General features: G+C 40.6%; 1 protein-coding gene and 1 long non-coding RNA gene across 2 annotated transcripts in view; both read left to right on the top strand.

Moving 5' to 3' along the window:
• LOC110051865 (putative E3 ubiquitin-protein ligase HECTD4) overlaps positions 1-19,129 on the top strand; it is a 60,256-nt gene extending 41,127 nt beyond the window's left edge. Inside the window, exons 32-49 of the mRNA XM_089280559.1 lie at positions 362-605; positions 2,756-3,010; positions 3,872-4,128; positions 7,534-7,795; positions 8,521-8,911; positions 9,625-10,432; positions 10,656-12,049; positions 12,876-13,066; positions 13,384-13,650; positions 14,244-14,399; positions 14,503-14,606; positions 15,135-15,203; positions 15,909-16,061; positions 16,448-16,575; positions 17,130-17,325; positions 17,501-17,584; positions 17,697-17,838; positions 18,280-19,129. Of these exons, the coding sequence (XP_089136685.1) occupies positions 362-605; positions 2,756-3,010; positions 3,872-4,128; positions 7,534-7,795; positions 8,521-8,911; positions 9,625-10,432; positions 10,656-12,049; positions 12,876-13,066; positions 13,384-13,650; positions 14,244-14,399; positions 14,503-14,606; positions 15,135-15,203; positions 15,909-16,061; positions 16,448-16,575; positions 17,130-17,325; positions 17,501-17,584; positions 17,697-17,838; positions 18,280-18,422 (5,244 nt within the window). The 3' untranslated portion in view covers positions 18,423-19,129. The remainder of the gene's footprint in view (positions 1-361; positions 606-2,755; positions 3,011-3,871; positions 4,129-7,533; positions 7,796-8,520; positions 8,912-9,624; positions 10,433-10,655; positions 12,050-12,875; positions 13,067-13,383; positions 13,651-14,243; positions 14,400-14,502; positions 14,607-15,134; positions 15,204-15,908; positions 16,062-16,447; positions 16,576-17,129; positions 17,326-17,500; positions 17,585-17,696; positions 17,839-18,279) is intronic.
• Positions 19,130-20,065: 936 nt separating this feature from the next.
• Positions 20,066-23,996, top strand: LOC110052174 (uncharacterized). The gene is made up of 5 exons (XR_016204399.1): positions 20,066-20,298; positions 20,690-20,783; positions 21,724-21,802; positions 22,465-22,551; positions 23,258-23,996. It is a non-coding gene; the product is annotated as an uncharacterized LOC110052174 (long non-coding RNA).
• Positions 23,997-27,294: the final 3,298 nt, after the last annotated feature.

Here is a 27,294-nt window from a genome sequence, read left to right as displayed (position 1 = left end):
TATTTATCTGCTTTCGAACTGGTGATCTCACACTTGTGGTATAATTTATCATATTTTTTTACATTCTCTAGCTTACTTTTCGTTCCTTTCTACAGTTTACCTGTACTAATTGTATATGATTATTTTAGGGCTCAAGGTTAAAGGTCATTTGCGTTTGGTTCAAACAATAAAAAAACTAAAACTGCGCATGCGCAGTAAATAGTTTGGTCAACTTATGCTGTAAATAATGGTATTCTACGTTGTTTAAAACGTTTAACTACTTTTTAAGAAAAAAAGAGCCTGGAGCTTATCAGTATCTTTAATTTTCGCCCTCCACTAGACTGAGTCCAACCTGTTTAAATGACATCTTTTATTCCACCAGAATGTGCGTGTTCGAGTCAATTTTGGGGCTCGTTCGTTCCTGTACGCAGAGGGTTCTAAACACCGTGTAGCAGCGGACATGTGGAGTGACTCGTTGGAGGATCTCAGGGAGGGATTCAACGTATTGCCCTTCGCTCTGGAGCCCGACAAGGAAGACGCAAAGGATGGAAATACGCTCTCCAAAGTTTCTAAACCATCGCCGCCTAAACCTGCGCCTCTCACCATCCCTAAATACGCTGGAAAAGGTTTGTGGATTGTTGATGCCACTTTTATGCTATTTCTGCGTGGCGTTTGTTTGGTTGAAAGCGTACGACTTAACAATTAAACTGCCTCATTTGAAGAAAACTATCCTAAATAATCTTCCCTCTTACGAGACCTTGCAGTTTATGTTAGCAAATGAATTTTTGGCTCCAGATTGTTAAGTCTCAGAAACTTTAGCCTTAATTTTTCAAGTTCGTCGTTCTCAGTTTTACCCTATCTTAAAGATACCTGTTCCTTTATGATTCGTTATTGTGGTCGAACTCTGCTAACGGACATCAAACAGCAGTCCCGGCGATATCTCCTCTTTTAAGAAAACTATGTTTGTACCCTCTTGTAAGCGAGCAGCGGACACTGACACCTTTTCAGTGTCTGCAGGGCTAAAATGACTTCCCTGAAGAGGACAGTTAAAGAGATCAAGACAAAGTATAACATAAGAAAGTCAAATTGGTTTTTTGACCTAGTCCCACCTTCGCGGGTGCCCTTCGGGAAAAAAATCGTACGCGCGCCAGTTTCAATAAAACCCCAACAAACTATATATCATAAGAAAGCTTAATAAATGTACTTTACGAAAAAAAATACAATTTCAGCAATTCTTTTTTTAGAAGTGTCAGGAGGCGGTAAGGCGTGAAACGACCGAGGTTTCTTCTGTTGAATTTATCGGCTATCGGATTCCGCAGTACGAGCAAAATGGCTGGACAGTCTTATTCACAGGGCATCAATCAACTAAAGTGTGTCGGGCTTTTTCGATATTCTGATTGGTTGTCTAGATATCCACATCTAAAGTTGGCGTAGCTAAAAATATGCGAGACGTGTTGCGTAAATGGACGCCACGGGAAAAATGTGTTAAATATCAAAATTTCCCGACACACTTTGGTTTGTCATTATCTCTGGAATGTCCTGTTGAAATTTCACGAAAATCCGTCAAATCTGCATACCCTATAAATTCGCTCAAAGTGGATGTATTGCGCCAAAAATCAAATGGGAGATTTTACCTTGTAAAGGTTCGTAAACAACTCGCGCCACGCCCGGAGATTATCACGCCTAATAAAACCGCAAACCAATGGAACAACAGGACCTCCTAGTGTCTATGACAATAGATCAAAATTTCCCGGGAAAAGCATCGCGTTGCATCTTTTTTATCTCGCTCAGTGGAGTTCAATTTAGGACGGCGACGTAATATTATGGGCAAAGACGCCAAAGGCAAAGGCAAAGGCAAAACCCGTGCCAAGAATGTTTAAGGCGGAAAATGTGCCGCTAAAAAACAAGACGTTAAGGAATCGACGGACAGCTTAAAGAAATACCCTTAATGCCGAAATGAGTTCCCTTGGGTAGGTTTTATTTTCTTCATCGCTTCCGCCAGATTCCGACGAAGAATCTTGTTCGCAGCCTGCACTGACGTTGACTTTGATTTTAAAGCTACTTGTTCCAAGGATATTTGAACGCTCCGAATCTTCAGCAGATGCCGAGATTGTCGAAGGCGTTTGGCCAAACCAAGAGCCTTTGTCGCTTTCGGCAAGCTTGTTTTTTTTTTTTCTTTCCTTGACAATATGGAGCTTTTTCTTTCTTCTTTGGGCCGGTTTTTTTCGTTTTCTTTACCTAAGGACTTTTTTCTGCTTTTGATTTTTCCAAAGGAGTTAGCGAAAAGAGCTTTCACGTGGGAATTTTTGTCAAGTGCGTGATGTAAATAAATGACATGAAATACGAGCGATGAGCGTTTGCCGCGAAAATTGCCCCAGAGTTCTCGCCCGTTGACAAGATTATGACACCTTCCTAGTTTATTAACTTTATTTGAAAATATGTTTTTTCTAAATAACTCGGCCGCTTTTCGAGATTTTTAATGTTTTTCCTTTGGAAACGCTAGATAAAATGACGAGCGTAAATTTTGTCCAATAAAAGAAAAAACGATTTTTTTGGCCTCTGAAGGTGGGAAGTAACCTTAACTCCAACTCAACCATAATAAGTAACTATTTTTCGAGTTATCGCTAAATTTCGAGTTAACAAGTGACTTAGGTAACCGTGACATGGCTTCGTCAGGGTTCTCTTTCTGTTTGATACATTTTGAACGTGGTAAAGCGTTTAAAATATATCGCACCTTCAAGCATTGCCCCAAATTCTGCTTCTTTGACAATCACAGAATATGACCCAATGTCCTGTCTTCAGTACAAGCTGACTAGTAGCTACGACAGAATGACGGATGTGGGTCCTGTGGCACCACTGCATGTAAGTGAAGAGGGCACCAGCCAGGGCAGAGAAGCCCCACCGGTGGACCCAGCCCGTCTGTTGGTGAAAGCTTGGGAGGACAAAGTGTTCCCTGTCATCAGAAGACGGTTCCGGTCTAATACTGACCGGCAGTCGGGGCTGGAGCAGATCAAGGGGGCACTGCTGGCAGGTAGGTCCTATTATCGCTCCTTAGTTGTTGTACAGCATGGATTTGGCAAGAATTATCGTATCAAGTCATCTTGACTTTGAAGCAATGGTTGACCTGGTTTTAATAACGTATTTTTTACTTTATTGCGGAAACTTTTCGCTATGAGGCAACGTTTGCGAAGTGCTCGTAACGTGACACCTTTCGTAACGTGTTCATGTCGTGGCAACCTTCGGAAAGCGCCCTTGACTCGGTAACTTTCGGAAAGTGCTCGTGACAGGCCTAAGAAACCTGATATTCTCTATTTTCCAGTTGCCCATATATTCACTCAGTTTGCCCCCCAAATTTTGCATATACTATTGTTGTGAAATGCTCATGGGAATATGCAGACCTCCCAAGAGCATTTCACAACAATAGTTTATGCAAAATTTGCGGGGCAAACAGAGTGAATTACGGCCAATAGCCCTTTTCACGGTTACCTTTGCTCATTTGCATTACAATAAAATCTAGCAGTACGTCAGGCAATTTCGGGCTATTTTGTAGTTTTAGCCCGAAATTGCCTCGCATCCACGTTGGATTACATTGTAATGCAAATGAGAAAAATGAACCGTGAAAAGGGCCATTGGAAAATAGCGAATTGGGCTTTCTGGCGTGCGTTGCAGGTAAACATAATCGCAAACGAAATCAGATCAATATCTCTTTCATTAATGTTTCGGGATTCGTGGAAAATCATCATCTAACTTCACTCGTGAACTCAAATTGCTGATATCGCTTATATTTTCATTTGAAATTCAGCATGGAAATCTCTCATCTGCAATCGAATCTTCAATACAACGATAAGCATGTAACACCACCAGAAGTTTAACTTGACTCTTTCTTTCTCAGGTATGATTGACATCGCAATCGCCACCGTAGCTGATTTGTACGAAGACAATGGCGGCATCCCGGCAAGCTTACAGTTTCCTAAACTTGATGATGTCAAAGCTGACGTCAACAAAGTGAGCGCGGGAGGCCTGAGACCGGGTCAGGCTGTAATCATCAACAGCTCCACTCTGAACCAGGCCTCCGCTCTTCCCGGCTTTGCAGTACCGGATATGAAGAAAACATTTGGACTCACGGGGGTGGTGAAGAACGTCGACAAGGTTTGTTATTTGTTGAGTCGTCTCAGTTTTGCGCAGCGCGTCAGAAGATTTGTGGCGTCTTTTTTTTTGTTTGTGGGAATACAATACTTGGGAACTTCCGCTCAATTAACGGAGATCCCATGGATGACATATTTTATATCTGACAAAATCAGTAGTATTTTATTCAAGTATTTCGCTTTTCTGTGTCGACATTCAGCACACCTTTTGGTGCCAAATTACCATCAGGCTAAATGCTCCGTCATTTTGATCATTTCAGGCCGCTGTTCTGCAGATGGACGTCAATTTGCAATATTCTTTTCAATCACACGCGTACAACCACAATACATTCGCTTCGTAATTACCCATCTCTTGCTTTAGGGGACACAGAGCTAAAAGATACTAAATCGTTAAGAGAGACGGCTTCTACGTATGAAATAGCACGTTTATTTCTGTCTCTCCCAATCTAAAATGGAAGTTTTGTCAAGTACCTATTTCACAGTGACAATACGGAACGAAGTGCATGTTTTATAAATAATGAAATGGCCATAATGTTCCGTTTTGCACTAAGGTAAGTTCAGTTACTTTACAAAGTTCAAGTTGCGTAGTAATGTTAAGGTTACGTAATAAAGCTCCTGGAATTACGTTACGGTTTACAATTCAAATAATTCCAGGCTAATTTTGTGTTGTTGGCTGGCATTTGTCCTCGTTCTTGAAGTATCTGTCAAACGGCACCTCGTAGGAATCAAGAGGTTTGAAAATGTCCAGATAGAGCGACTGCTTTTCTTCAAAGGTCAGTTTAGCCATGGCTTCCCTTACATCGTTAGAAACAAGCTTGGCCAGTTGCTTGTCCAGAGTAGTTTCTCGTTCGTGAGATTCCTGACCGTCTTTGTACGTTGTCTTTCCATTTTCCATCTCTGAAGGGGTAGAAACCGTTTTTCCCGTCGCGTTTATTTTACCTTTTGCTCGCTTGATATCACTGTTTCTGTGGGTCTTGTTTGAATGCTGAGTGGAAAGTGAGGCCATGTTTTTTTTAGCATTACTGCAAATGAGGGGTCCAATCAGGAGACAGAAACACAGGCGGGATATTGTAAACCATATATGGTATGGCACTGAGAACAAACGTGTGGCGCCTTCCATTCAACCAAAATTCTGGAACTTTTGAAACGGGGACAAATGGTACAGAAATTTCCTTGGAAAGTTTCCAGGAAACCGGAAAATTATTGAATTTCCGAAATGCGAACCATTCTACCAACAATTCCAACTTCCGGGAGGAAAACCGAATGGAACGGGAATTTGGGCCGCTTTCTATTCGACCACAAATTCTGGTGCACATTTCCGGAAGTTCCCAGTTACGAATAGAACAACATTTTCGGAATTTCCAGAAAAGAGAACAGCCTTGCGAGGTATAACGAAAATTTTGGAAATTTCTCATTGACAATTACCGTTCCATTTGACTTTCACCCAGAATTTCCAGAATTTTAGGTTGAATTTTCGGTTGAATGGTTCGCTTTGCAGAAATTCGACAATTTCCAGATTTTCTGGAAACTTTCCAAGGAAATTTCCGTACCATTTGTCCCCATTTCTAAATTTTCGGAATCTTTGGTTGAATGGAAAGCGCCCTCGACGTGAGAAAATTTTTAAAATTTGAGTAATTGTTCTCTTTTCTGAAATTCCCCAAAATGCCGTTCCATTCATCATAGAAATTTCCTGAAATTCTAAAGAATTTTTGGTCGAATGGAAAGCACCCGAGATGTTTTATTTCCATATAGGGTATGACGCAAGAGACAAACGAGAATTGGAAAAACAATAAAACTCAAGTGAGTTGAAATAATATCATGATTGAGAAAATTCGTTTGGAAATCCGGAGGTCTGTTATAATGGGCAAAATGTACCAGGGGGTAGCCTTGTGTGCAAAGGCAAATTGAAAACACAAAACAGAGATCTGCACTCGCTTTGATTTTACTGAATTGAAGTAATTGGCAAGGCAGGTGGACAAACAGAAAATTGAAAAACAAGCCTTAAAATGGACTGTCGGCTTGATTTTACTGTAAGAAGTAATTAGGTGAGGCAGATGAAACAATAGAAAATTGATAAACAGGATTAAAATAAACTGTCGGCTTGATTTTACCGTAAGAAGCTATTAGGTGAGGCAGTCGAACCAATGGAAAGTTGGAAAACAAGAACTAAAATGAATTGTCGGCTTGTTTTTTTCTGTAAGAAGCAATTGGGCGGGGCAGTCGGCGGTCGAACCAATGGAGAGTTGAAAAACAAGAATTAAAATGAATTGCTGGCTTGTTTTTTCTGTAAGAAGCAATTGGGCGAAGCGGTTAAACCAATGGAAAGTTGAAAAACAAGAATTAAAATGAATTGTCGGCTTGATCGTACTGTAAGAAGCAATTACGCGAGGCAGTTAAACCGATGGAAAGTTGAAAAACAAGAATTAAAATGGACTGTTGTCTCGATTTTACTGTAATTAAGTAATTAGGCAAAGCGAAAAAGCATTAAATTAAAGCGTTAGCTTGATTTTACTGTAATTGGACAAGGGAGATGAAAACAGAAAATTGAAAGACATGCATTGAATAAAGTGTTGGCTTGATTTCACTATCATGGAGTAAGAAGTTGAAAAAAACAAACATTGACCAGTAAAACACTTTGTAATTTATAAACTAGAAGTTGATAAGGGAGAGGGGTTTGAAGCTGGCTTTTCGAGCCTTAACCCCTTGGTCAGAGCAAAACAAGCATTTACGTAAACTGTCTGTTTGATTATACACTCATGACTTTAATTAGGGTATACATTTGACTAGCTTTACGAAAACCGTAGTCTGTCCACAGACATTTATTTTTCTTCGGGTCAATACTTTGCACCAAGTGACCCATATGCACGTTGATTTCACAACTCCTAATGGTCTTCAAGCGTTGAAAAAAAGTACTGAAGAGCGCAAATAGGAAGATAAGGCGCACATTCTATTCTATTGTTTCGTCTACTTTGAGCGAGCGAGGCTTTTGTTATCACTGTGTTCATAAATCCAGACGTATGTATAACCGATGAACAAGCGTCGACAAACGAGGGAACTTAGTTCCTATTGAGATGCCACCATGGTAGAGCTGAGTCACTCTCGTTGAATTTCGTATTATTGCAGTCTTTGTACGTGTTTGGTCAGCAGATAGTGCGAAAACTAAAATAGAAACACTTTTCTGAAAATAGGTGTGGTTGGATTTAATTCTTAGAGAAAAGGAATGGAATTTTAGGGAGCGACCTGCATCATTTACAGGGTTATTTTATAATTGGCCAAACGGGACAATTGATGAAGAACAAAAACAATGCAGACTAGCAAGAACGAATGAAAATAGAGGTTTTTAAGAGGTGCAAGTCAACCCATTTGTCACTTCGCTATCTTATACTGGAATTTTTTTCTGTTCGTGCAGCCTAAAGGTTTGGCAGAAGTTGAAACATACAACCGAGAAGAAGGCACGCTCATGAGATTTTGGTATCCAATCAGTGCACTAGAGCGTCCGACCGTTGGCCTGGCGCGCTCGTCATCACTGGCTCTATGTAGCGAGGACCGCACGCGCGCGGATATTTACTGTGAGCTGCTCAGAAACGAGGCTGGCCTGACCCGGATGTACTGTAGAGAGGCGCAATCCAGGTTGCTTGCAAAGAAGGCGAAGAGTGACAAACAACTAACAGGTTAGAATTAAAATGCCACGTTGTATAAAAACTTTCAACTGGGCGTGTATTTTAGCCTCAAGCTATGATTACCGTTACTTTATTTCATGAACGCTTGATGAGCTAGAGTAGTGTGTCCTCTTGGATCAATTCTCTCTCCTTTTCCAATTCTGTTTGCGTAATGGTTTAACAGAGGAAAAAAAAAACTTGGAGTTTCCATTGTGTTATAGGAACACGAATGGAAGTTTGGAGAGCGAGAAATGCTGTGGGAATACGAGTCGCTAGCGAGTGTTTCCGCAGCTTTTTCGAGTTTTCCCAAACTTCCACGAGTGTTTCTGTAACTCGATAGAAACAAGGAGGTAATGCTTTGTGTTTGTTTTACAAAATGCTGCGACAAAAAAGAAAACCTCTCGTTTTTTTCGACTTCCCTTCGCTTGGGCCATTACTTTGTTTACATTTCGTGCTTATTCTGTGCTTTCTTACAGGCTGTTTCCTAAACATTGTATAAATGGTTACCATTTCTTTCGTTGATATCTTATAATCTCATTTCACTTCATTTCATTTCGCTTTTGTGGAACATCATCTGCTGTGACAAAGCTATAGCAGAATTTAACAGACAAACTGTACTTTGTTTTTCTACACTGGGGAGGGGGACTTCAGCTTTGACTCAAAGAAAACAGGCACGATTTACGTGATACAACGTTACTGATGTGGTATTGATTCTCTTCAATAATGTCAACTTGCAGATATTCTGTCCCTCCTACAAACCCTTGCCACTCAACTGTTGGCTGATCCTCAGTCTGACGGCACCATCATCATAACGTCACCCCACTCAGCCCCAGATCCCCGTCACTGCCTCGCGGCCAACACTTTGCAGCCTAGTGCGATATTCTTCAGTGAGCCCGCGCGCTTGATCTCTGAGGTTCGTAAGCTCCTGTCCCTGGCAATCGAACAGGACGAGGAAGAAGTGCTGAGGGTGGTGAATACAGTGTGTGAAGGGTTGAAAGACGCTCCCCTGGGGGCCTGCCACCGAGAAGTGCCGATTAGCGCGGGAAAACAGGACGAGGAGGTGTTAATCCCTGGCGCCGCTGTCACAGTGGTGTCGTGTAGGGAAGATCCCGGATGTCTTAGTACTGGGTACGTAGGTAGTCACGTGAAGTTAACGCATTTAGAGTGCAGTTGAAATCGAGTTGTGAAAAGTAGGAGCGCAAAGTAAATTGTCAACCAAAGTTTAAATGGTATGTTCAGCGACTCAATTACGTCAGGTTTCGATTCAAAAAGCATCCCAAGACCTGTGTTATTGCTGGGGTCGTTTCTCGCTCAACAACGTTTAAGACAATTACATTAGCGGCGGTGTAAGTTAGACGAATTAGACTAGTTCTAGTTTTAATCGTTAAGGGATGAGCATGGTTTCGTTTGACCTGTCCTTGGTTGTTGTAAAACAGCTAAAACGGCGAAGATCTCCTTTTGAAATCTGTCAATCCTAGTTCATAATTATGCGCATCATTGATAACTTTGTAGGCATTATCACACATTCCGCCTTCCACAGGTTTAATCAGTTGACTGTAGCTCCCAGTGGCTTCCTGGGGCGTAGGTGGTATATAGAGCGTTTGCTGGGTATCACAAATAACATGTCACGACCATTGTTAAAATTACGTTGAAGTATCAATTTCCTTGAATTTTAAGTAGATAGATAGATATACAATTATTTGAACACGGTGATGGCATGAAAGCTGAAAGCTCATAAGATCTCGTGTCTACAAAATCAAAAACTAAATTTATCTGAATTACATCAAATAATTAAACTTTAACTGTAACGTCTGACACGAAAAATAATGTCTTCTTTTCAGAGGCGTGGCCAATCCTCGATCTCCTTGCGTGTCGATTTCGTGTTACCATGGGAACCAGAAGCTAAACAAGAATGGGCAAGTAGCTCGTTACAAAGTAGTTCAGTATCCAAACGCTGCTGATCTTAACACTTCCGGTTCAGCCAGTTTCAACCTGTATCCAGATATGATACTTCCATGCAACCGACTCCATTTACACTTCTTGACCTCGGCCACAGAAGGCCTAATGGTCCACTTGAACGCATTTCCGGCAGAATTCTTCCTTTCGCTCGTCTTCATTGAAGTGTTCGTTTCGTTCTACTTGGAAAACACCGCAGAGTTTTCAAGAAATACAGAGACCAGCGTGGTTGAAAACTCGGGAGATGTCGCCGATAGGAGAAAAGCTTCCATTCAGAAGACAGTCGCGTTTAACTTGACAGATCTCCTCAGCTCGTTTCTGTTGAAATCCAACTTGCCTGCAGTCATCAAGGAGATTGTCTGCCATCTCTTAGCTCAGCTGCTCCGAGCATGTCATCATGTAAAGTCACAGGCAAACCAACCTCATTCTCCCGAACACTTGTTCACGTTAGACTTGGTTCTATCACGATTGGCTCCCCTGCGAACTGAGCTACAGAAGCTGTTAGAAAAAGAACTTTCGGCCACAAACACCGCTGCCCTGGATTTTATTCTTAACTGCAATTTTGAACACAGCGAGTTTTCATCTTACTTGCAGGCTCTTCTTGGGCTTGTTTCAGCAGCCAATGAAGTGTCTTCCAGTCGAGGCAAGTCAGGCAGAGGATTGTCGCTTAAGGAAGTGCGCGAGGCTTTACAGGCAAGTGTACTATATAGCTGATGACAACGTGGTTTTTAGCACTCAACTGGTTTGAGTGAATAACATTTAGTGAACCTTTTCCCGACTAACAGCCTGTAAGAAACTGTTTTGCGATGGCGAGTGCGGAAAGGTGCATGAGGTGTTTTTCTCGTTAAAACTTTTAAGACCGATCACAAAGGTAATGATCCTCAATAAAACTAAACTTTCTTTCTCCCTTCTCCAGGCTGCAGTCACTTCAGATTCAACTGACAATGAAGTACGATCTGCACCTCCAACCAGTGTAGACAACACGTTCAACTTTGATGCGGAGGCCATTGTCCCGCCTTCCTCCACGGAGACCGCGGCCTCCTCTGGTCCACCGTCCCCCAAGATCAAGGCGAGTCAGAGGCGCGGCAGCGTGCGGCGACGTAAGCGAGGTTTCGGGCACGGTATAACGTCCCCTACAGAGAGCATGCCTTGGTTTGATAAGATTGTCAGCACCACGCTGCTGCTGCGGAACCTCATTCATGGAGACCCGCGCGGATCCTTGGATCTTTCCGATAGCTTGACAGCGGTGATTTCCACAAGAAGTACCGCTCTACAACGGCTGCTAGTCATCACTAACATTGCTACTACTCTGAGCAAGAAAGAGGCTGTGAATGCCATAAAGAAAGCTTGCAGACCGAGTGGCGGTATTCACGACAGTGAGGTGTACATTCCAGAAATTGAACCACGCGTCACGGCTGGGGGGTCGCGCCTTGAACAAGACAGCGAAGGAGTGGACTCTAGGGTAAAGTCGATGACTGAGCTCCTACCCAGTGCCCGACAAGATAAACCGGAGAGGATTCTGGGTTATGCAGTGGTGGAGTTGAAGAGCGCAAGTCAGCTTGATCTTGTGCGGCAGGCTCTTTCTTCCAGTAAGACTTTAAAGGATCAATCTTCGGTAGAACCTAACATCGGTGTGGCTAAAGTCAACTCTGAACTCCTCATGGAAGGAACCAACGAACTTAGCGCTTTTGCTGTATTTGACGAGTTTTTAAACGCCAGGCTGTTCGATGTCGAAGGGGCAAAGACACTATCTGTCTCGGCCACAGGGGCGATGGCTGAAATTTTCTCAAGTTGTGGGTTTGTTGCGAGCAGTGTAGTGAAATCTGTCAGTGTAGATAGTGGAACTGAGACAGCTCTGTCGAGTACGCCTTCAGATTCACAGAACGTTGAACCCTCTGGGCAAGACAAAGTCATCACGGTTGAGAAATCTGTTGCAGGACCACAGTCCCAAGAATTTTTGGGCCAGAATTCGGAGCCTGTCATCAATAAGGATGCACATAGCGAAAAGAAGTCAAATCAAACCGGCAATAAGTCGTTATCTGAAGAACTGTTGACAAAGGATCAAATTTGCAGCGTGACACCGGGCAATCTGCTGTTATCGTTTTTCAACGCCGTGCGTCACGCAAAAGAGTCAGCTGTGGAACTTGTCACACAACTTTTAAGGGATCACGGAAGCCCCATCGAAGGAAGCGAGGAAAGAGCGCTCGGTTTTAAGGGGTTTGTAACCTGGGCGTTGGCCAGGGGCAGTCAGGATGTCCGGTCGATATGGAAAGGGCTTATTGCTTGTGGGTATGACTTGCAGTTCAAGAGGTAAGGGCTATTATCGTTTATGTTTGTCTTTCATAACAGAAGGGAAATCGTGGCCAAGGATCCATGAGTATGTGAATTCTCCCAAGCCTTCAATTCACTCTGGGTTGATTACAAATGAATCCCTAATTTTCACTAGTCTGTCTACAGACCCTGTATTTTGTCTTGATTTCGTCGAGATCGCAAGCTTAGAAGAATATTAACCCGGCGCGTGAGATGTTAACGAACCAAAACGCAAAAGGGTGGGGCTGGGGAAAGCTTTGCGGCCGCCCTCGCGCTCCGCGCGTGCATCGCTCGCGCGCTCGAAGAAAAAATAACTCATTGCAAAGTAATAAACCTCTGTTGACAGACTATAATTTCACATGCTACGTCATTTGGGCGCTTGTTATTTACTTAATCATATTGAAGCATCTACCAAACGTCTAGATTAACAAATAAAAATCCCTTACTATATGTTTAAGAGAACGCTAGAGGGAGAGTCGTTTTATGCAGAAATTTAACGGTGATATGTAAGTTTCAGGAATTCCTGCGGAGCCCTCGACCGTTTATTGCAATGTTTGACGTGATTCATGGACACTTACGGCGCTACGGGTTCGGCTTCCCGTCATTTTCTGACATTGTCTTTAGAGAGTAAACTTTTCTTACAGTTTCCTGTGAGTCAGGCAATATCTGAAGTTGGGAACAACACGGCAAACAACCTAGTGCGGACCTGTTCGCTCGCTTGTTCCTTCGTTCTTTCGTCCCTTTTATTCCTTATTTCGCTTCTGCCTTCTTTAATAGTCGTTCTTTTGAGTAAATGTTCTTACTGACAAACCTGATATGTTGTTAGGTGTACATATTTTTTGTCGTCGGAGATGGAAGCAGACCATGCTAACTGGCCTCTGGCTCGTGACCACGCCCTTGTCCTGTATGTGGATACCCTGTGCCGCGCTTGGTCCACCACGCCTTCCCGTCTGATGCCAGACGAACTCCTCCTCTCCGAGGTGGATCTTACCAGCGAAGACTTCCATCTTCTTCAGGGTGAGCTAAAATAAATTTGTTTGACTCTTCGTTAGCTTCAGCTAGATAACAAGAGCCTAAATTTCACTCGGACCGGCGGACACAGCTTATGCTCGAAATGTCGTCTGCTTACATTTTATATTGCAGTTGAAAGTCTTAACTTAGACCTTAGGGACAAAAAAAAAGTTTTTATGGAACAGTACCCGGCACATGACAGGAACCCATAAGGAGGTTTTCATCCCTGATGAAATCCGTAGTGTGTGAGACCATGCGATACTGCTTATTTTATATTTAATGTGAGTGCACGCACTACCCTTACATTTTGTGTCGTGGCCTAGGTCTGTCCCTCCGGAGCCTTAGGAGTCGGTTTGCCTTCCTTAAGGCATTGAATTCAGACGTGGAGCGCCTGCTGTTACCAGTGACCGACCTGAGAGCAGCCGACACGTACAATCTGAGCACTGCTACCCTGCTGAGAGAGGGACGCGGCCTCCTGTTTTATCACACCAAGGTGGCGCTGTTGAATCACGTGCTTAACCACACGGCGCATCGCGGTGCTGAGGATTCGCCGCCTGAAGTCTCGTTAGATCCTCTGGAAGCTTTGGAAGGTGAGTTCGTAAGAATAAAGTACAGTGATCAACATATCGTTATGCTCTTACCATATTTCTTCGTTTTAGTACACCAGCATCTCTTTTCAATTCTTCCCTGGCTTCTCATGTCCCAAATTCGACCCGAAAGCCTCCATATTAATCAGGTAGTTGCACAGAAATTCGTTTAGTGTTTCGCACTGTTTGTTACGTGCGCGCTTTTCCGAGGGTTGATTATTAACAATAGGACTGCGAGCTGGAGGTGTATATCGGCTTAGTTATGATTGGCGAGGGGCAAAGTCGGTGGAAACCGTCAGCGACCAGTCTGATTTTATTTTTACCAAAACCCAGTGGCTGATGTATTTAGCACAGAATATCGATAAAACAGATTGTGCGCGCGCTCCGTGTGCCCTATGCCGACCAACAGTAAGTGCCTGCTTAGGCAATCTTATTTTAAGTTTGCCAATCGTTAGCCACTGGTTTGCTTCCTCAAGTCGCACAAAACCTGAAGCGGACGATACGCATTTGCTCCCTCAGTCATTTTGACGTCAATAGTTCTCAACAGGGTCTGTGTTTTATTTCATGGTTGTAAACTTTACTGTGTGTCATTTCAGCGGACAAGGTATCGTCAGCCGGACCACAGTTCTGTCAGGCCGCACGTGACATCTCTGCTCTCTCCTCTAGTGGACTCAGGGTCAAGGTCGCCACAGGTGGTGACCCAGTCTTCCCTCTTAAGGTTCAGCTCCGAGGAGAGCAAGTCCTGGGTTCAGGTAATAGTTCTTCTACTGGAGTGTTTTTAGAGTGACTAGCAGTGACAATCTAACCTTCTTGTTGTTATAGACCTTACAAATAATGATATCTTTTCTGTCTTAGGTGGCTCGTTTCGTCATTTCATGTGGCTGATGGCTCGAGAACTCCAGGGTACCCATGTAGGACTGCTTGTTCCATGCCCCAGCTCTGCCGCTAACAAGAACAAGGTGTGTTCAGTTTTGCTGTACCGTAACTGGGGGCTCAATTTGTAACCGTTTGACCTATTGTCTCCCAAACCAGCCTAAACCGGTTGAGGTGCGGTGGCCTCGTGGTTAGTGCGCTCGACTCCGGATCGAGCGGTCCACGTTCAAGCCCTGGCCGGGGACATTGTGTTGTGTTCTTGGGCAAGACATCTTACTCTCACAGTGCCTCTCTCCACCCAAGTATATAAATGGGTACCGGTGACCTTAATGCTGGGGGTAACCCTGCGATGGATTAGCATCCCGTCCAGGGGGAGTAGAAATACTCCTAGTCGCTCCATGCTACTGACCTTATAGCGCCGACCTTATAGGCCACTTGGCTCGTATGCAGACTTTACCTTATGGTTCTTGTACTACTTGTGAGCCTATAGCTCTTCTCGCCAGACGTTGTTTTGACAATGAACTGGGATGCCTTGACCTATGGAATTTGATTCGCTGAGGCAAACCCTGTAACTGGTGTTTAATAGTATCTTCTTCCTGTGTTTTTGATCGTAGGGTAAATTCATAATGAAACCTGGCCCCATGACGTACGCGGAGGAGAAGCTGTTAATTTTCTTCGGTCAGGTAAGACCATTCTTGAGAAGTTAGTTTAAACCTGTAAACTGAAAAGCATCCCCTCTCAAAAACGGAAATAAAACCCTGGGATATAAACACTAGGGCCGGGTTGTTCAAAGCCCGTTTAAGCTAAAAATTGATTAGCGAGAATTTTGATTTCAGTTTTGTCTCTTTTTTTTTCGATGAGGGTTTGTGTTTAGATTGTTTGTCTTTCAGTTTTGAGTTGAATAATCTAAAACTACACAAAATAAAAGCAGTGAAAAACATTTATATACAAGAAAAATATATACTTCGGTTAACTTTTATTCATGGATTAGCGATAACCGGGTTCAGAATAACTCGGCGCAGGGGCCCGTTTCTCGAAGGTTCCGAAACGTTTTCGCACCCGGAAAGTGGTAGCAAAATCTCAAAGCCTTTGATTACAGAGCTGTCTTATTCACATTTTCTTAATATGAACAGAGGTTCTCTTCATACAAGGAGTTTCAGGGGTATAGAACTCTCTGTTTTTAGGTACAGATTATCTAAAAATGGCTTTGCGGGCCTGAAAAGTTTCTGGGGTTTTCGAGAAACAGGGCCCAGGTCTCTAGTTCAGACAAAGTGAACTCTAAAAAGGATGTGATTTCTTCCGGCGATAACCCGTTTACGAACCCAGCTTTAACCAATAGACTGAAAGAAACCGCTTCTATCGTAACGACTTACGACATTTTTTCACAGCTGTTAGGGATTGCATTACGATCAGATATTCCCCTCGCTCTGGATTTGTTGCCGTGCTTCTGGAAAAGCCTGTTGAACCTGCCGCTAGACCCGCATGACAATCTCAGAGAAACAGATGTTCTCACCTACAACTATTTACGGCGCTTCTCAGAGGTGAGTTACAGCCTCTTTAAAATGCTCAGAAAACCATGTTGCTCCGATGTAGCCATACTGTTGCAGCAAGGTAGTTTTAAGACCTTATTATTGAAGAAACTGCGTAGCGTCCTTTAAACTACAAGTAAATGTTTAAAATATTGTTAAAAAGACGCTCAGTGGCGGTACAAGACCTTGTCGTAGGCTGTGATACGGGAGTCAAAATGTGAAAATTTTGTGGAAAATGTATATAGAGCTAACCACGAGATTGCGCGCTTTTTAACACAGAAGTGCGTTCCTCAAATTTTTTGCTCAAATGTATTGTTCAAATAAAATGGCACGGAAACTGCAAACTGGCTTGCTTGTTGTGTGGCATGGTTTGAAGCTGTACGTTCTTTGTCTTGTAGGTGGAGAACATAGAAGAGTTTCAGACGTTGTGTTTTGAAGCAGATCTGTGTCCGTACCGATTTGTTTACACATCTCTTGACGGCGAGGAAGTGGAACTGTGTAAAGATGGAGCCAATGTCGCTGTAACGTAAGTGTTTACCTCCACACTTAACTGTCTTATACCTGCAGTAACCATCAACAATCATGATGAAATTTGCTGTTTTTTAGACGTAATAATACTTTACAAATACCGAGCTTAGAGAGAGAGGGAAAAAAAGTCTGCCTAGAGAAATTTTTGCGCTGCGTTGAAAGAGTTATCAACTTGAAGTAAACCACTGTTACAAATTCCAAATCTGACTTTAGAGTGTTGAGGCTTTCCCCAGCTTTTCAATTGTGCCATGGCGTTTAACTTCAAGTTGATAACAAAGTGAGTAAAATTCTGAACCTTGGTATTTTCTCAAACCGTCTTTTAGCGATAGTTGAGTCTGCTCGTCAAAGAGGATGTGTGAAGTGTTTTTAACTTCTCTTCTAAAGTTAAATCAAACAGGGACACGCTTGCGTATGCGTGTTCGTTAGATTTCGCTAACAATCAAGGACCCGTCACGTTCTTTGATCGGAGGGCCCTGCAGATTGAACCTTTGATCTGGAGCTTTACGTTCTGTTACCGTCTTTTCGAGTTGAGTTTGTCGTTCTTTGTCACAGATGGGAAAATCACAAATCTTACGTACAGGCCATCAGGGATCTACGACTCAAGGAGCTGCGGTGTGAGTCCCGTATGGCGGCCGTTCGCTGTGGCCTGTCTTCAGTGGTCCCTTTGCATGTACTGACGGTCATGACACCGCTGGACATGGAAATTCGTACCTGTGGGCAGCCTTCTCTTGATTTGGGGTTTCTTAAGGTTTGTTACACGTATTTCTCAGTTGTTCAACAACCTTAGTATCTCTTGTACTACATCATTTGAACAGGCTGCATTTCTCTGCGTGTATGTAACTAATCCTTGCTTGTAATTTTAATCCTCCCTATCTGTGATTCTACGGTAGTCAAGCTCACTGATTTCTGCTTTCGTTCTCCAGGCCCACACAGCTTACGTAGCTGGAGTCAAAGATACGGATGTACATATCGAATACTTCTGGAATTCCATGGAAAGTTTCTCTCAGGTACCCCCTTTATGAAATAATATAAGGTTTTCATCGCTATTATTCAGTTGTTGATAACCAAGAAAACGTCATTTTCTCGCTTCACATGAGTTTTTGCTTTATTCGTTCCCAGGACCAGCTGCGAAAATTTGTTAAGTTTGCCTGTAATCAAGAGCGGTTACCAAGCCGCTGCACGTGTCAGGATGGTAATCCCCATACAGCTGATGTACACGTGCCACCGTACCCCATGAAGATTGGTCCGCCTGACGGCAGAGGTAAGTCTTAGTTTTAATCGTTCTCGTTATGAGGATATATTTAATTGTTCCTGGGTTTGTTTAAAATACCAAACAAAACCAAAAATCCTGCACAGGACGACGAAGGGTGCCGTAAAAACTGTATTTTAAAATACGCTAGGGGTAAGGGGGCGTGTTTATTTTCAAAGCCTTAAAGGGAAGGGTGTGAGGGAGCTTATAGAGACGGGGTTGGGAAAAAAAATGGGGGCCCATTCAATCAACTACTGCGTGCTTAGTATTTTCATCGTCTCTTTCCTTTCTCTGTGGTGAACGGTTCATTTTGGTACTTGCGTCAATATCAACACAATTGATTTGTTGCTGCCCAGTTTCATTTTTTTTTTCTGGCTTTGTTCTTTACGTTTATAGTGTGATAAAACGTAGTGCTTGGCGCTTTCATTACGTCCGGGTTATCTCAACTTTCAGGTGCTTCAGACGCGCGCTATATACGCGTGGAGACATGTATGTTCATGGTGAAACTACCTCAGTACTCGACCCAGGAAAAAATGACCGAGAAACTCATATACGCTATCAACTGCCGTGAAGATCCGCTGACCGACATGACGTGAATCTGTTCTGAGGAATGTCAGGAAAAACACTCGCTAATACAAGGACTAAGATTTCAAGAGGAAGTGAAACGACATTTCACGACAATTCAATAACCTGCAATTGCGCGCGATGGCAAAGGAAAGACGCGGTTGAAGAAACCGCGAGGGGTATGGGGATTAGGAGAATGTCCCCTCTGTCCATTCCTCTCGCGGATAACTTCGCCACTCGTTTTCCAGGGTTCTCTGCCAATTAGTGTGTCAAATATATTGCGGATAGCCACCAGCTGCAAAGGCTAGAATACAAGGAAGTATTTAATAAATTGTTTTGGAAATAACCACAGATTCATTTAATATTGGTGCTGTGGCACAATTCGAGTACCCAAGTAAAATGACAAGTAAGGATGTAAGGCAATTGTCATTTGGTCTGGATATTAGTTCGGTAAAATATTTGTCTTAAAGACTTAGAGTGGAAGTTGCTTATATTTTTGAATACGCTAAGCCAGCCGATAATACATACTGTCATATCTAACTTAACTTTTTATTCTCCAACAAGGGGAATTATTGGAAATGTATGAAAAACAGTTAAGAAATATTTTGAGACGAACCTGAGGAGTTAACAGGTTAAAAGAATACAAAACTGTTTTCCAATGTTATTTCTATTAGAAAAAAAGAACATTATTTTTACAATTGTTATTACAATAGGGAATAAAATTGTTGATTCACATAAAGTTTCTCTGGCGTGTTGTATGAATATTATTTAACATTGTACAGTTTGGATTCTGCTCCCGCTTTGAATGGCATGTTTTACCAGAGTATAATAGGTGGTTGTAAGCTTCCCTATTCTTTAAATAGCGTAACTGTTTCTTCCCCTGGTTGAGAAGAAAGAGAAACTACCTTTATACACACGTTTATGTGAGCTATCTGAATTTTGTAAATGTTCTAAAAATAAGAAAATCGGGGAAAAAAACTTACAAACGTTACATATTCAAGACGGACTGAACGTTTTCAATATTTTTTTCGCATTTCGCTTTATCGAAACTAGCTCTTTCAGAGTCATGTACTCTTTGTGCTAGAACAGGGAAATGAAAATTTGCCTGTAAAACTGTCACGTCATTTTCCCGCCAAAAACCATTAAAATCAAGAAGACAAAAACGATACGACTGTTTGGGGCGAAGTTTGAGGTCCATCGAATAAACGACCCAAAGTTTTTTTTTCTGAGGGTGCAGCTTTAAGCCCTCTGCTGACCCGGGGTGCAAGCAAGTAATGTTTGCACAGAATAAACTGTTTATATAAATTTAAGAAGGCGTAGTACCTGATAAACAGTGCTTAAAACAATTACGGCCGTTACTAAATTTCTCATTTCTGGACATACGTGCAACACTTACTGGCATTTAAAATTAGACCATATCCTGATGGCAGTCTCGACTGAGTGCGCACAAAAATTTTTTATCTGTATGTTGTCTTGCTGATGATAACAAATGGCCAGAGATTGAGCGCTCGCGTCAGAAAACGTTAGTTAAAATTTTTATTTCCGTAAGAAAAGACGGAAGGATCCTAGTAGCTGTTGTTCTCGACCTTTGTACCAAGAAATCAAAGATACGCATTTGAATTGCAAATAAAATTCTGCATATTAATATTCAATAATTCATCTCACACGAGGAAGGAGCGAAGCGAGCGAAGACAATCTAAACGTCGTTCCGTAGTTTTTGTTGGGTAAAGAAAACTGTTACGTCAACGTTGCTAGCATGGAGAATCGTCCATATGTTCATATTGGATAGAGTCCTTCTGGTGAGGTTTGAACAAGCCGAAGTGGAGTTGATGTTTTACAAGAACTTTGCTGCGAAACGATGGCCGCCAGCACGTGCATATTCGATGTCGTGGAATCGCTTGCTGAGAGGTAATTAACAAAACGTTGTATTTAAGAATTACTTCAGTGGTGTAAACAAATGTATTTTATTCGTTCGCTATGATTTTCAGAGTGGATTTTTAAAACTACTGATAGGTTTGTAAGTCAAAGGGAAGTTCATAATATACCGACGGGGTGGGTGTGGAAAATTTGTGAGGAGGGAGGGGTTCGTCCTATTTTGGGATGAGAGAGAAAATAAGTCGGGTTTAGAGCAATGATGATGTGAGTTAAAGCTATGGGGATATTTTTATTTTAAACCCTTTGGATTTCATTATGTCAACTTCATCAAGTTTTTCTCCATTCGTTTAGATCTGGAAACTTATTTTGTATTTATCATGCACGTCACACTTCACGCATTCATGTAGTGTTCATCTCTCACCAGGCAAAAGCAAAGTCACGCAGACATGACACAAGCAGGAAGTCATCAAACGAGCCTAGGAGAAAAGAACAACTACAAGATAATGCTCCTTGAAGAGGTTAGTTCAATTTAGCATTTTGTGAGGTGGAAACATATCCCAGGATAACGCAATGGATAGAGATGCACTGCGAACTCCCAAACTGATTCATTTTTGGGGACAATATTTTAATGCTATAAAGAAAAGATGGAATCACGTTTATAAATGTTTTAATATCCTGTGATGCTGCACTGCCAGTCAAACAAATTTTGTGGAGAGTTTTACAAGCCTCCTTAAATCAGTTTCGCACATTTATGGTGAAAGTTTTATTAAGAAAAGCTGACATTCTTGAATAATAGAAATTGGCTGAGAGGGAAAGCAAGGACTGTAATCCATGAAGTCTCGATCGATTCGCCGATTGCTTGAAAGATGTATTGATTAATTGGCCGAAGCCTCCTTAAATCAGTTTCGAACATTTATGGTGAAAGATTTCCCTCGGCAAGCTGACATTATTGAATAATAGAAAATGGCTGAGAGGGAAAGCAAGGACTGTAATCCATTAATCCATTAAATCTTCACAAATTATTTTTTATGCCCTTTAATGTCTGGATCGATTCGCCGATTGCTTGAAAGATTTATTGATTGATTGACCGATAGAGTGATTGATTTAAAACTAAAAATTAAAGGAATAATCCTCCATTTTGCCTCTTTCCGTTCACTCGGAAGTTGTTTTCTTTGTCGTCTATCTCTCGCAGTTAATCTCCTTCGACCCTGTTATTGGAGTCAACACTTAACGCGCTCGACAAGGGGACATGGCAGAGATTTGGCGTGGCAGGCAAATTCATTTTGTTCTTGTGCTCTCCCATTTCTCGAGTCGGAGAAACAATTTCTGTCACTACTGACGAATACGTTCAGTCTTGGTGGGAGATTAGGGGGGCTACTTTCTCTATGTTATGTACAGTAGTTGTGAAATGTTAATCTAACCTTCCTTAACTTTTTCTTGTATCACGCCTGGTGCTAGCGTGATGACATAGGATTTGGAGAGGATTCTCAGACATGGATGGAGGGTCACAAAGACAGACGTTAATAATTACACTGTGGTAAGTGTTATAACATGATAAATATTTCCACCTTAGCGCGTCGGTTGTGAAATGTAGCTATTAGTTTTGCTTGCTTTGCCTGAAAAGAGGCAACCCCTTTGGAGGTGTGGCACAACCCACTCGCCTTCTATTCAAGACCCTTTGCTGAAAGAAGGGATCATTTCCTATAATCGATTTGTATGCCATTGCCTCTAGATGCAGTAAAATACACGGCCTTATATAGCCCTATGTTAATCATATGGTTGAATGGAATTTTTCCTTTGAGCAGAGGGAAGAGATATAAATGTCCTGAGAGCTAAGAGAGAATGATTTTTTTCTTAATTGAATGCAATTTGCTCCACTTTTCTCAAATCCATGGGTGGGGTAGAGGCCTAATGGTTTAGTGTTTCACTCCTGACTGACAAGTCCGGGTTCGAGTCCCGGCTGGGTACTTTGGATTGTGTTTGCGGGAGGACATTCGGCATCACACACAGTCCCTCTCTCTCCATTTGGTAATGGTAAACTGCTGGACAATAAACTGCTAGGGAGTAATCAGCAACACACCCCATCAGCAGCATCCCATCCAGGGAAATCAGCAATACAAGTGTTTCCTTACCCTCGTAATCAGGGATGGGCGCGCCACCCAGCATAGCATTGAAATCATGATACTTATCCCCCTTCAGGCAGATGACAAGCATGGATCGCAGCGTGAAAACTATCAAGGGCTTCTTCAGAGAGGAGGACAACTTCGGATCACGTACGTCAACGAGGTTAGCTGATTAATGTCTTATTCACGCTGTAGTTCAGGTTCTAATATTGCTGAATATCAATTCAAATAGTTCATGGGATTAAATTTTATCCAAGGCTCCATTGCTTTTGTTTAAATGCTTTTTAGATTTGAGGTCGTCTGAAGTAAAATTATTAAAATTTGAACAAGCAGTCCGCTATAAAAGAAATAACACTTTCCAAAGTCACGCCTTTCCGATGCAAAATGTAAATTTAGAATGATAGCAGTTGCGGCAAATTGTTGACGCTAACGCCGCGTGAATTAAACGCACTTCAGAATGTAATGAAACAAAAATATCACAAAAATAAAGGCAGTAAATTTGTAACGCTTTTAAAACATTCATGGATGAAATTAAACGAGTTTAATCGGTTACGGTCGATGAAAAACGCCAAGTTATTTGATAGCTGTTTACTTTTCAAGCGACATATTTGCAGGACAGTTCTTTCGTGAGATAAATCGTATCGCCTCTTGCACCGTTTGCAATACACATTAAGTTGCGCTGAATTGTCCATATCATATCGATGTTAAATAGGCGGTCATCTTGACTGAGTCAGAAGTTGAACAAAGAGTTACTCCTGTAAACGGTGCTTGGCCGTAAATTATATTTTACGGTGCGAAACCAGCAGCTATTATGCAAATCTAATTTACCGAAACGATTTTCTGATTTCTCGTGTTATTCTTATTTACAGGGGACCGGATCATGGATCAAGAATCAAGAATTCCGCAAGTAAAAGTCAAGTTTAATGGTCAGGTAGAAAAAATATGCGAAAACAGTAGGCTTCAATTAAATTACAATTACTCGGAAGGACTCTCAGCTACAATTGTCTCGTTTGGTTTTATTTTTGTTAAGACCACTGGGAAAGAACGTAGTTTAAATTGTCTTGATTTTTCAAAACTTACCAAGTGCAAAGTTTAGAAATTTGCTTAAATTTTTTTTAGCAGAGGTGCGAAACAAAATTATCTAGATTTCTCTTATTTCAAGACTTCTCAGAAAGAATAGCTGTACAAATTTCCTGTTTGCAAGATTGTTTCAAGCTGTTTACGAAATCTGAACTTCGTGTGAAGTTGTAGAAAATGTCTTAGTAGAAGTGCCATTAACTTTTTTGCTGTGATTATTTCCATGCTAACATCTATTTAAAAAGTTTTAATTTTCCCGCCAAAAAACTTAGAAAAAATACGGGCGCTCAAAATACGCACGCGCCAATTTTTTTAAAAAAATTAATTGCTGTAAGTAACATCTGTTTCATTATTTTTAATTTTCCCGCCAAAAAACTTAAAAAGTTTATATTTTAAAAAAAATGGCGCATGCGTATTTTAAGCGCCCGTAGTTTCTAATTATATTGTCAATAAAGTAAACTTGCTTCTTGTCTGGGTGTCTTTGTTATAATAATATTACAGTCAAGTCAATAAAAGCAATACTTAATATAATGTGCTCTTGGTGATCTTTTATTATACAATTAAATCAAGTAATCAAGCACGAGTGTTTCACATTTCAATAAGCTTTATTCAACTTAAATATTCTTTAATTAGTTAAGTAATAATCAGTTAATTTATTAAAAATGTGTGAAGAAAAAATTTGCCCTTTATATACTAAGACTTTTGGCGGGAAAATTGGAAAACATTTGCACAGCGTTTCCCCTGACAACATTCTCGGCAAAAAAATTCAAAATGGCTTCCCTTAAAATTTCCCGCCAAAAATATGTAAACGCCACCTCGTGCAAAACGTTTTCTGGCACAAAGAATAAACTTCCAATTCTTTCTAAATTCAATTTTGGATGAAAAAATATCTCCAAAATCCTTAAGTTTTACAAATTTCTTGTACGAAATGGTGTGTACATATAATAAGACAGGCAACATGACAAGGTATATTCTGCTCTGAAAAATGCATCGTTCGGCTTATCGCGAAAATATTTCAAATTCTCGATAATATTTCCAATTTTTTACTTCTAAACTACTCTTGCTTGCCATGTTGCGTCTGATAAAAGACCTTTTAAAGCCGACAATCTTTGTAACACAGGAGATATTTAACTCTAAGAAAATCTACCCAACATTTGAGACATGCAGGTTTATTTGGAGTAAAAAATTCAAATTCTGTAAGTTGTAGCAGTGACATGGGAAAATTAAAGTGTAATTTTTGCCACGAGGGCTCAGAAATATGACAATTGCTTAGCTCCATGCCTTTTGTTATGTAATTTTTGAGAAAACATCTTGGCAGAATTCAGAATTTTTCAGGCAATAAGATTAACAAATCAAAGCTCCAAATTCAGTTCTTTTACTTAAGTTCCTATGGATACTTTGTCCTGTGTTACATTGATCGCCGATAGAAAAAGGTTCTTTATACTTAATAATTAACTAAGAGCTTGTGATAAAACGAATGCCTGGTTTAACAAACGGACGCGTTGTTTTTATTTCACCTTCCTACCAAGAATTTTTCTGCTAAAAACACGCGTGTAAACATAAACAACAAAACGTTCTAAGTTATACAGACCTCAGTGAAGATATCGAATTCAGTTTGAAAAACAAAATTTTGATCGTTTGAATTTTCTTTTGATCCAACGTGTGCTAAAAATGGAAAAGGAAATCTTTTGCAATGATTTTGTAAATATTTAATCATGGTAAATTAAGAAAATAAAACTATTATTTCTCCTGTTAAGTTAGAAGATAAAGGAACAATTTCTTTGCTTTAAATCTTGAAATCACAACAAGAAGTAAAATAGTTTTGGAGCAGGAGAATACTTGCATAATCTTCCCTAAATTTTGTGACAGGGCTGTTATTTGCTTACATTTTTTTGTTATTCAACTTTGGCAAACATGAACTCTTTTTTGTCATTGTTTCAACAGCCAATCGATCCTTACATAATGTGATGTTACAAATTTATTTCCAAAAACACGAAGTTCGAGACACTTTTAAGTAAAACATAGCAGGAATAATGTTACCGAATCCTTCTGGTTTTTCTGTTTATCTATACTCTTGACTGTGAACAAGTAATCATGATTTGTTGTTTGTCAAAAAATTATCTTCATTTTGAGGTCTGTGTAACTGTAAGCTCCGAGTTATTGAAACCGTCTAAATACTCCGGAACCAGGCATTATGGTTTTATATACAAAGCCCCGAAACTGTAAGAGAACACAGGCGCTTAGCAGTCCGTAGGTTTTCTTAACTATATCAAGCCAAACAACAAGTCACTTCCTGCCGCCTTCGCTGTTTAAACTCAAAGGCGTACTGTAAGAGGGGCCCCAATTGTCAGTCGACAGTGAACGACACCATATAAACGAACAATTCATACGTGAACAAACGAATTTCATTTTTCTTTTTTTAATTATTTTTAAATCGATCAGAATAAAACTTTTTTCAACATTTCCTCGAAATATTTTGCTTTAAATCATTTGGAATTCCACTTGTGGCAGCGCAACAGACAATTACTCAAAATTTTCATAATCCAATAAATTTTTTTTTCTTCGTTAATTATTTTAAACCAACAGGATAATGAAACGTTTTCAAATGTTTCTGGAAATATTTGTGTTAAGGATCCGAAATTTACCGAGCAAAAAAAACAAACTTAGACACGATAATGTCACAATTAGCTCGAGAGTTGATGATGAAGCAATCCCGTGCTAAATTTAAACTCGTGCGATCAATCAATTTGGAGAACATAACTTTACAATCTCTGAAAGAGTCTTTTAGATTCACATCTTCGCAAGAGACTGAAAATACGTTTTCAACGTCATATTTAAGGTGGATTTGATATTTGTAGAGGAATTTAATTTTCCACGTGCCAAACGAAAATGCAACTGAATTGGATAGTATTGAATTTAGCCAAGACCCCTCTTTAAAGTAGGCCTTTGAGTTCAAGAAAAATTTACGATAGAGGATTTTTCCATTGTAACTTGAAGGTCTGTGTTCTCTTGTCAACAACAATTTATCAGTTGATGGAGCAAATATGAGAATATTTGAAAGGTGGCACTGTCAAGTTTACGAACAAAATTCGTACAAGATCGAAATCACTTATTTTACTTCAAAGTATTTGCTACACTTTTCCTTTTGTCCAAATGTGAGCGAAAAATGGAAAAGACCTTTTGCAATGATTTCGTAAATATTAAATCATGATGAATTGAAAGAATTCCTCTGCTGTTAATTTAGAAGATAAAGAAACAATTTCTTTGCCTTGGATCTTGACATCAGCAAGAGAATCAAAATAGCTTGGAGCAGAAAATGTTTGCATAATCTTTCCCAAGTTTTGAAATAGGGATGGTATCTGTTTTGAGTTTCAAACAGTACATTGTTTTTGTTATTTGTTTGGCAAACAAAAAAAATAACTTTTTATTCTCAAGGTTTGAACAGCCAATCGATCTTGAAGATTAAAAAAACAAATGAAAAGTTACCTCTGGAAATAGATGGTCTTTTAACACGATAATAGCACAATTAGCTTGAGTAATTTGCAACATACAGGACAATGAATTTCTAATAGTGTTCTCCAGTAAAGTTTGAATTAATTTTGTTTCTTTGTTGTTTAATTACAGTGCTGTGAAGTTTCAACCATAGTTTCATTGCCACCTTAAAAATATCACTTTTTACTACATCAACTGACTTTGTAACATATATAACCACAGTATCGCATGGTACTGATTGTTAATCTTGATCAATCAAACGATTGTTTTGCTTTTAAAGTCAAGGTTCAATACATTTAATTTGAATCAAAACGATTATGGATTTCTTTCGACGCAG

The sequence above is a fragment of the Orbicella faveolata genome, unplaced genomic scaffold, assembly GCF_042242905.1.
Source record: "Orbicella faveolata isolate gen_17 unplaced genomic scaffold, um_ofav_v1 contig_47, whole genome shotgun sequence".
NCBI lineage: Eukaryota > Metazoa > Cnidaria > Anthozoa > Scleractinia > Merulinidae > Orbicella > Orbicella faveolata.
Note: the sequence above shows the minus strand (reverse complement) of the source record. Positions and strands in the feature narration are given on the sequence as shown.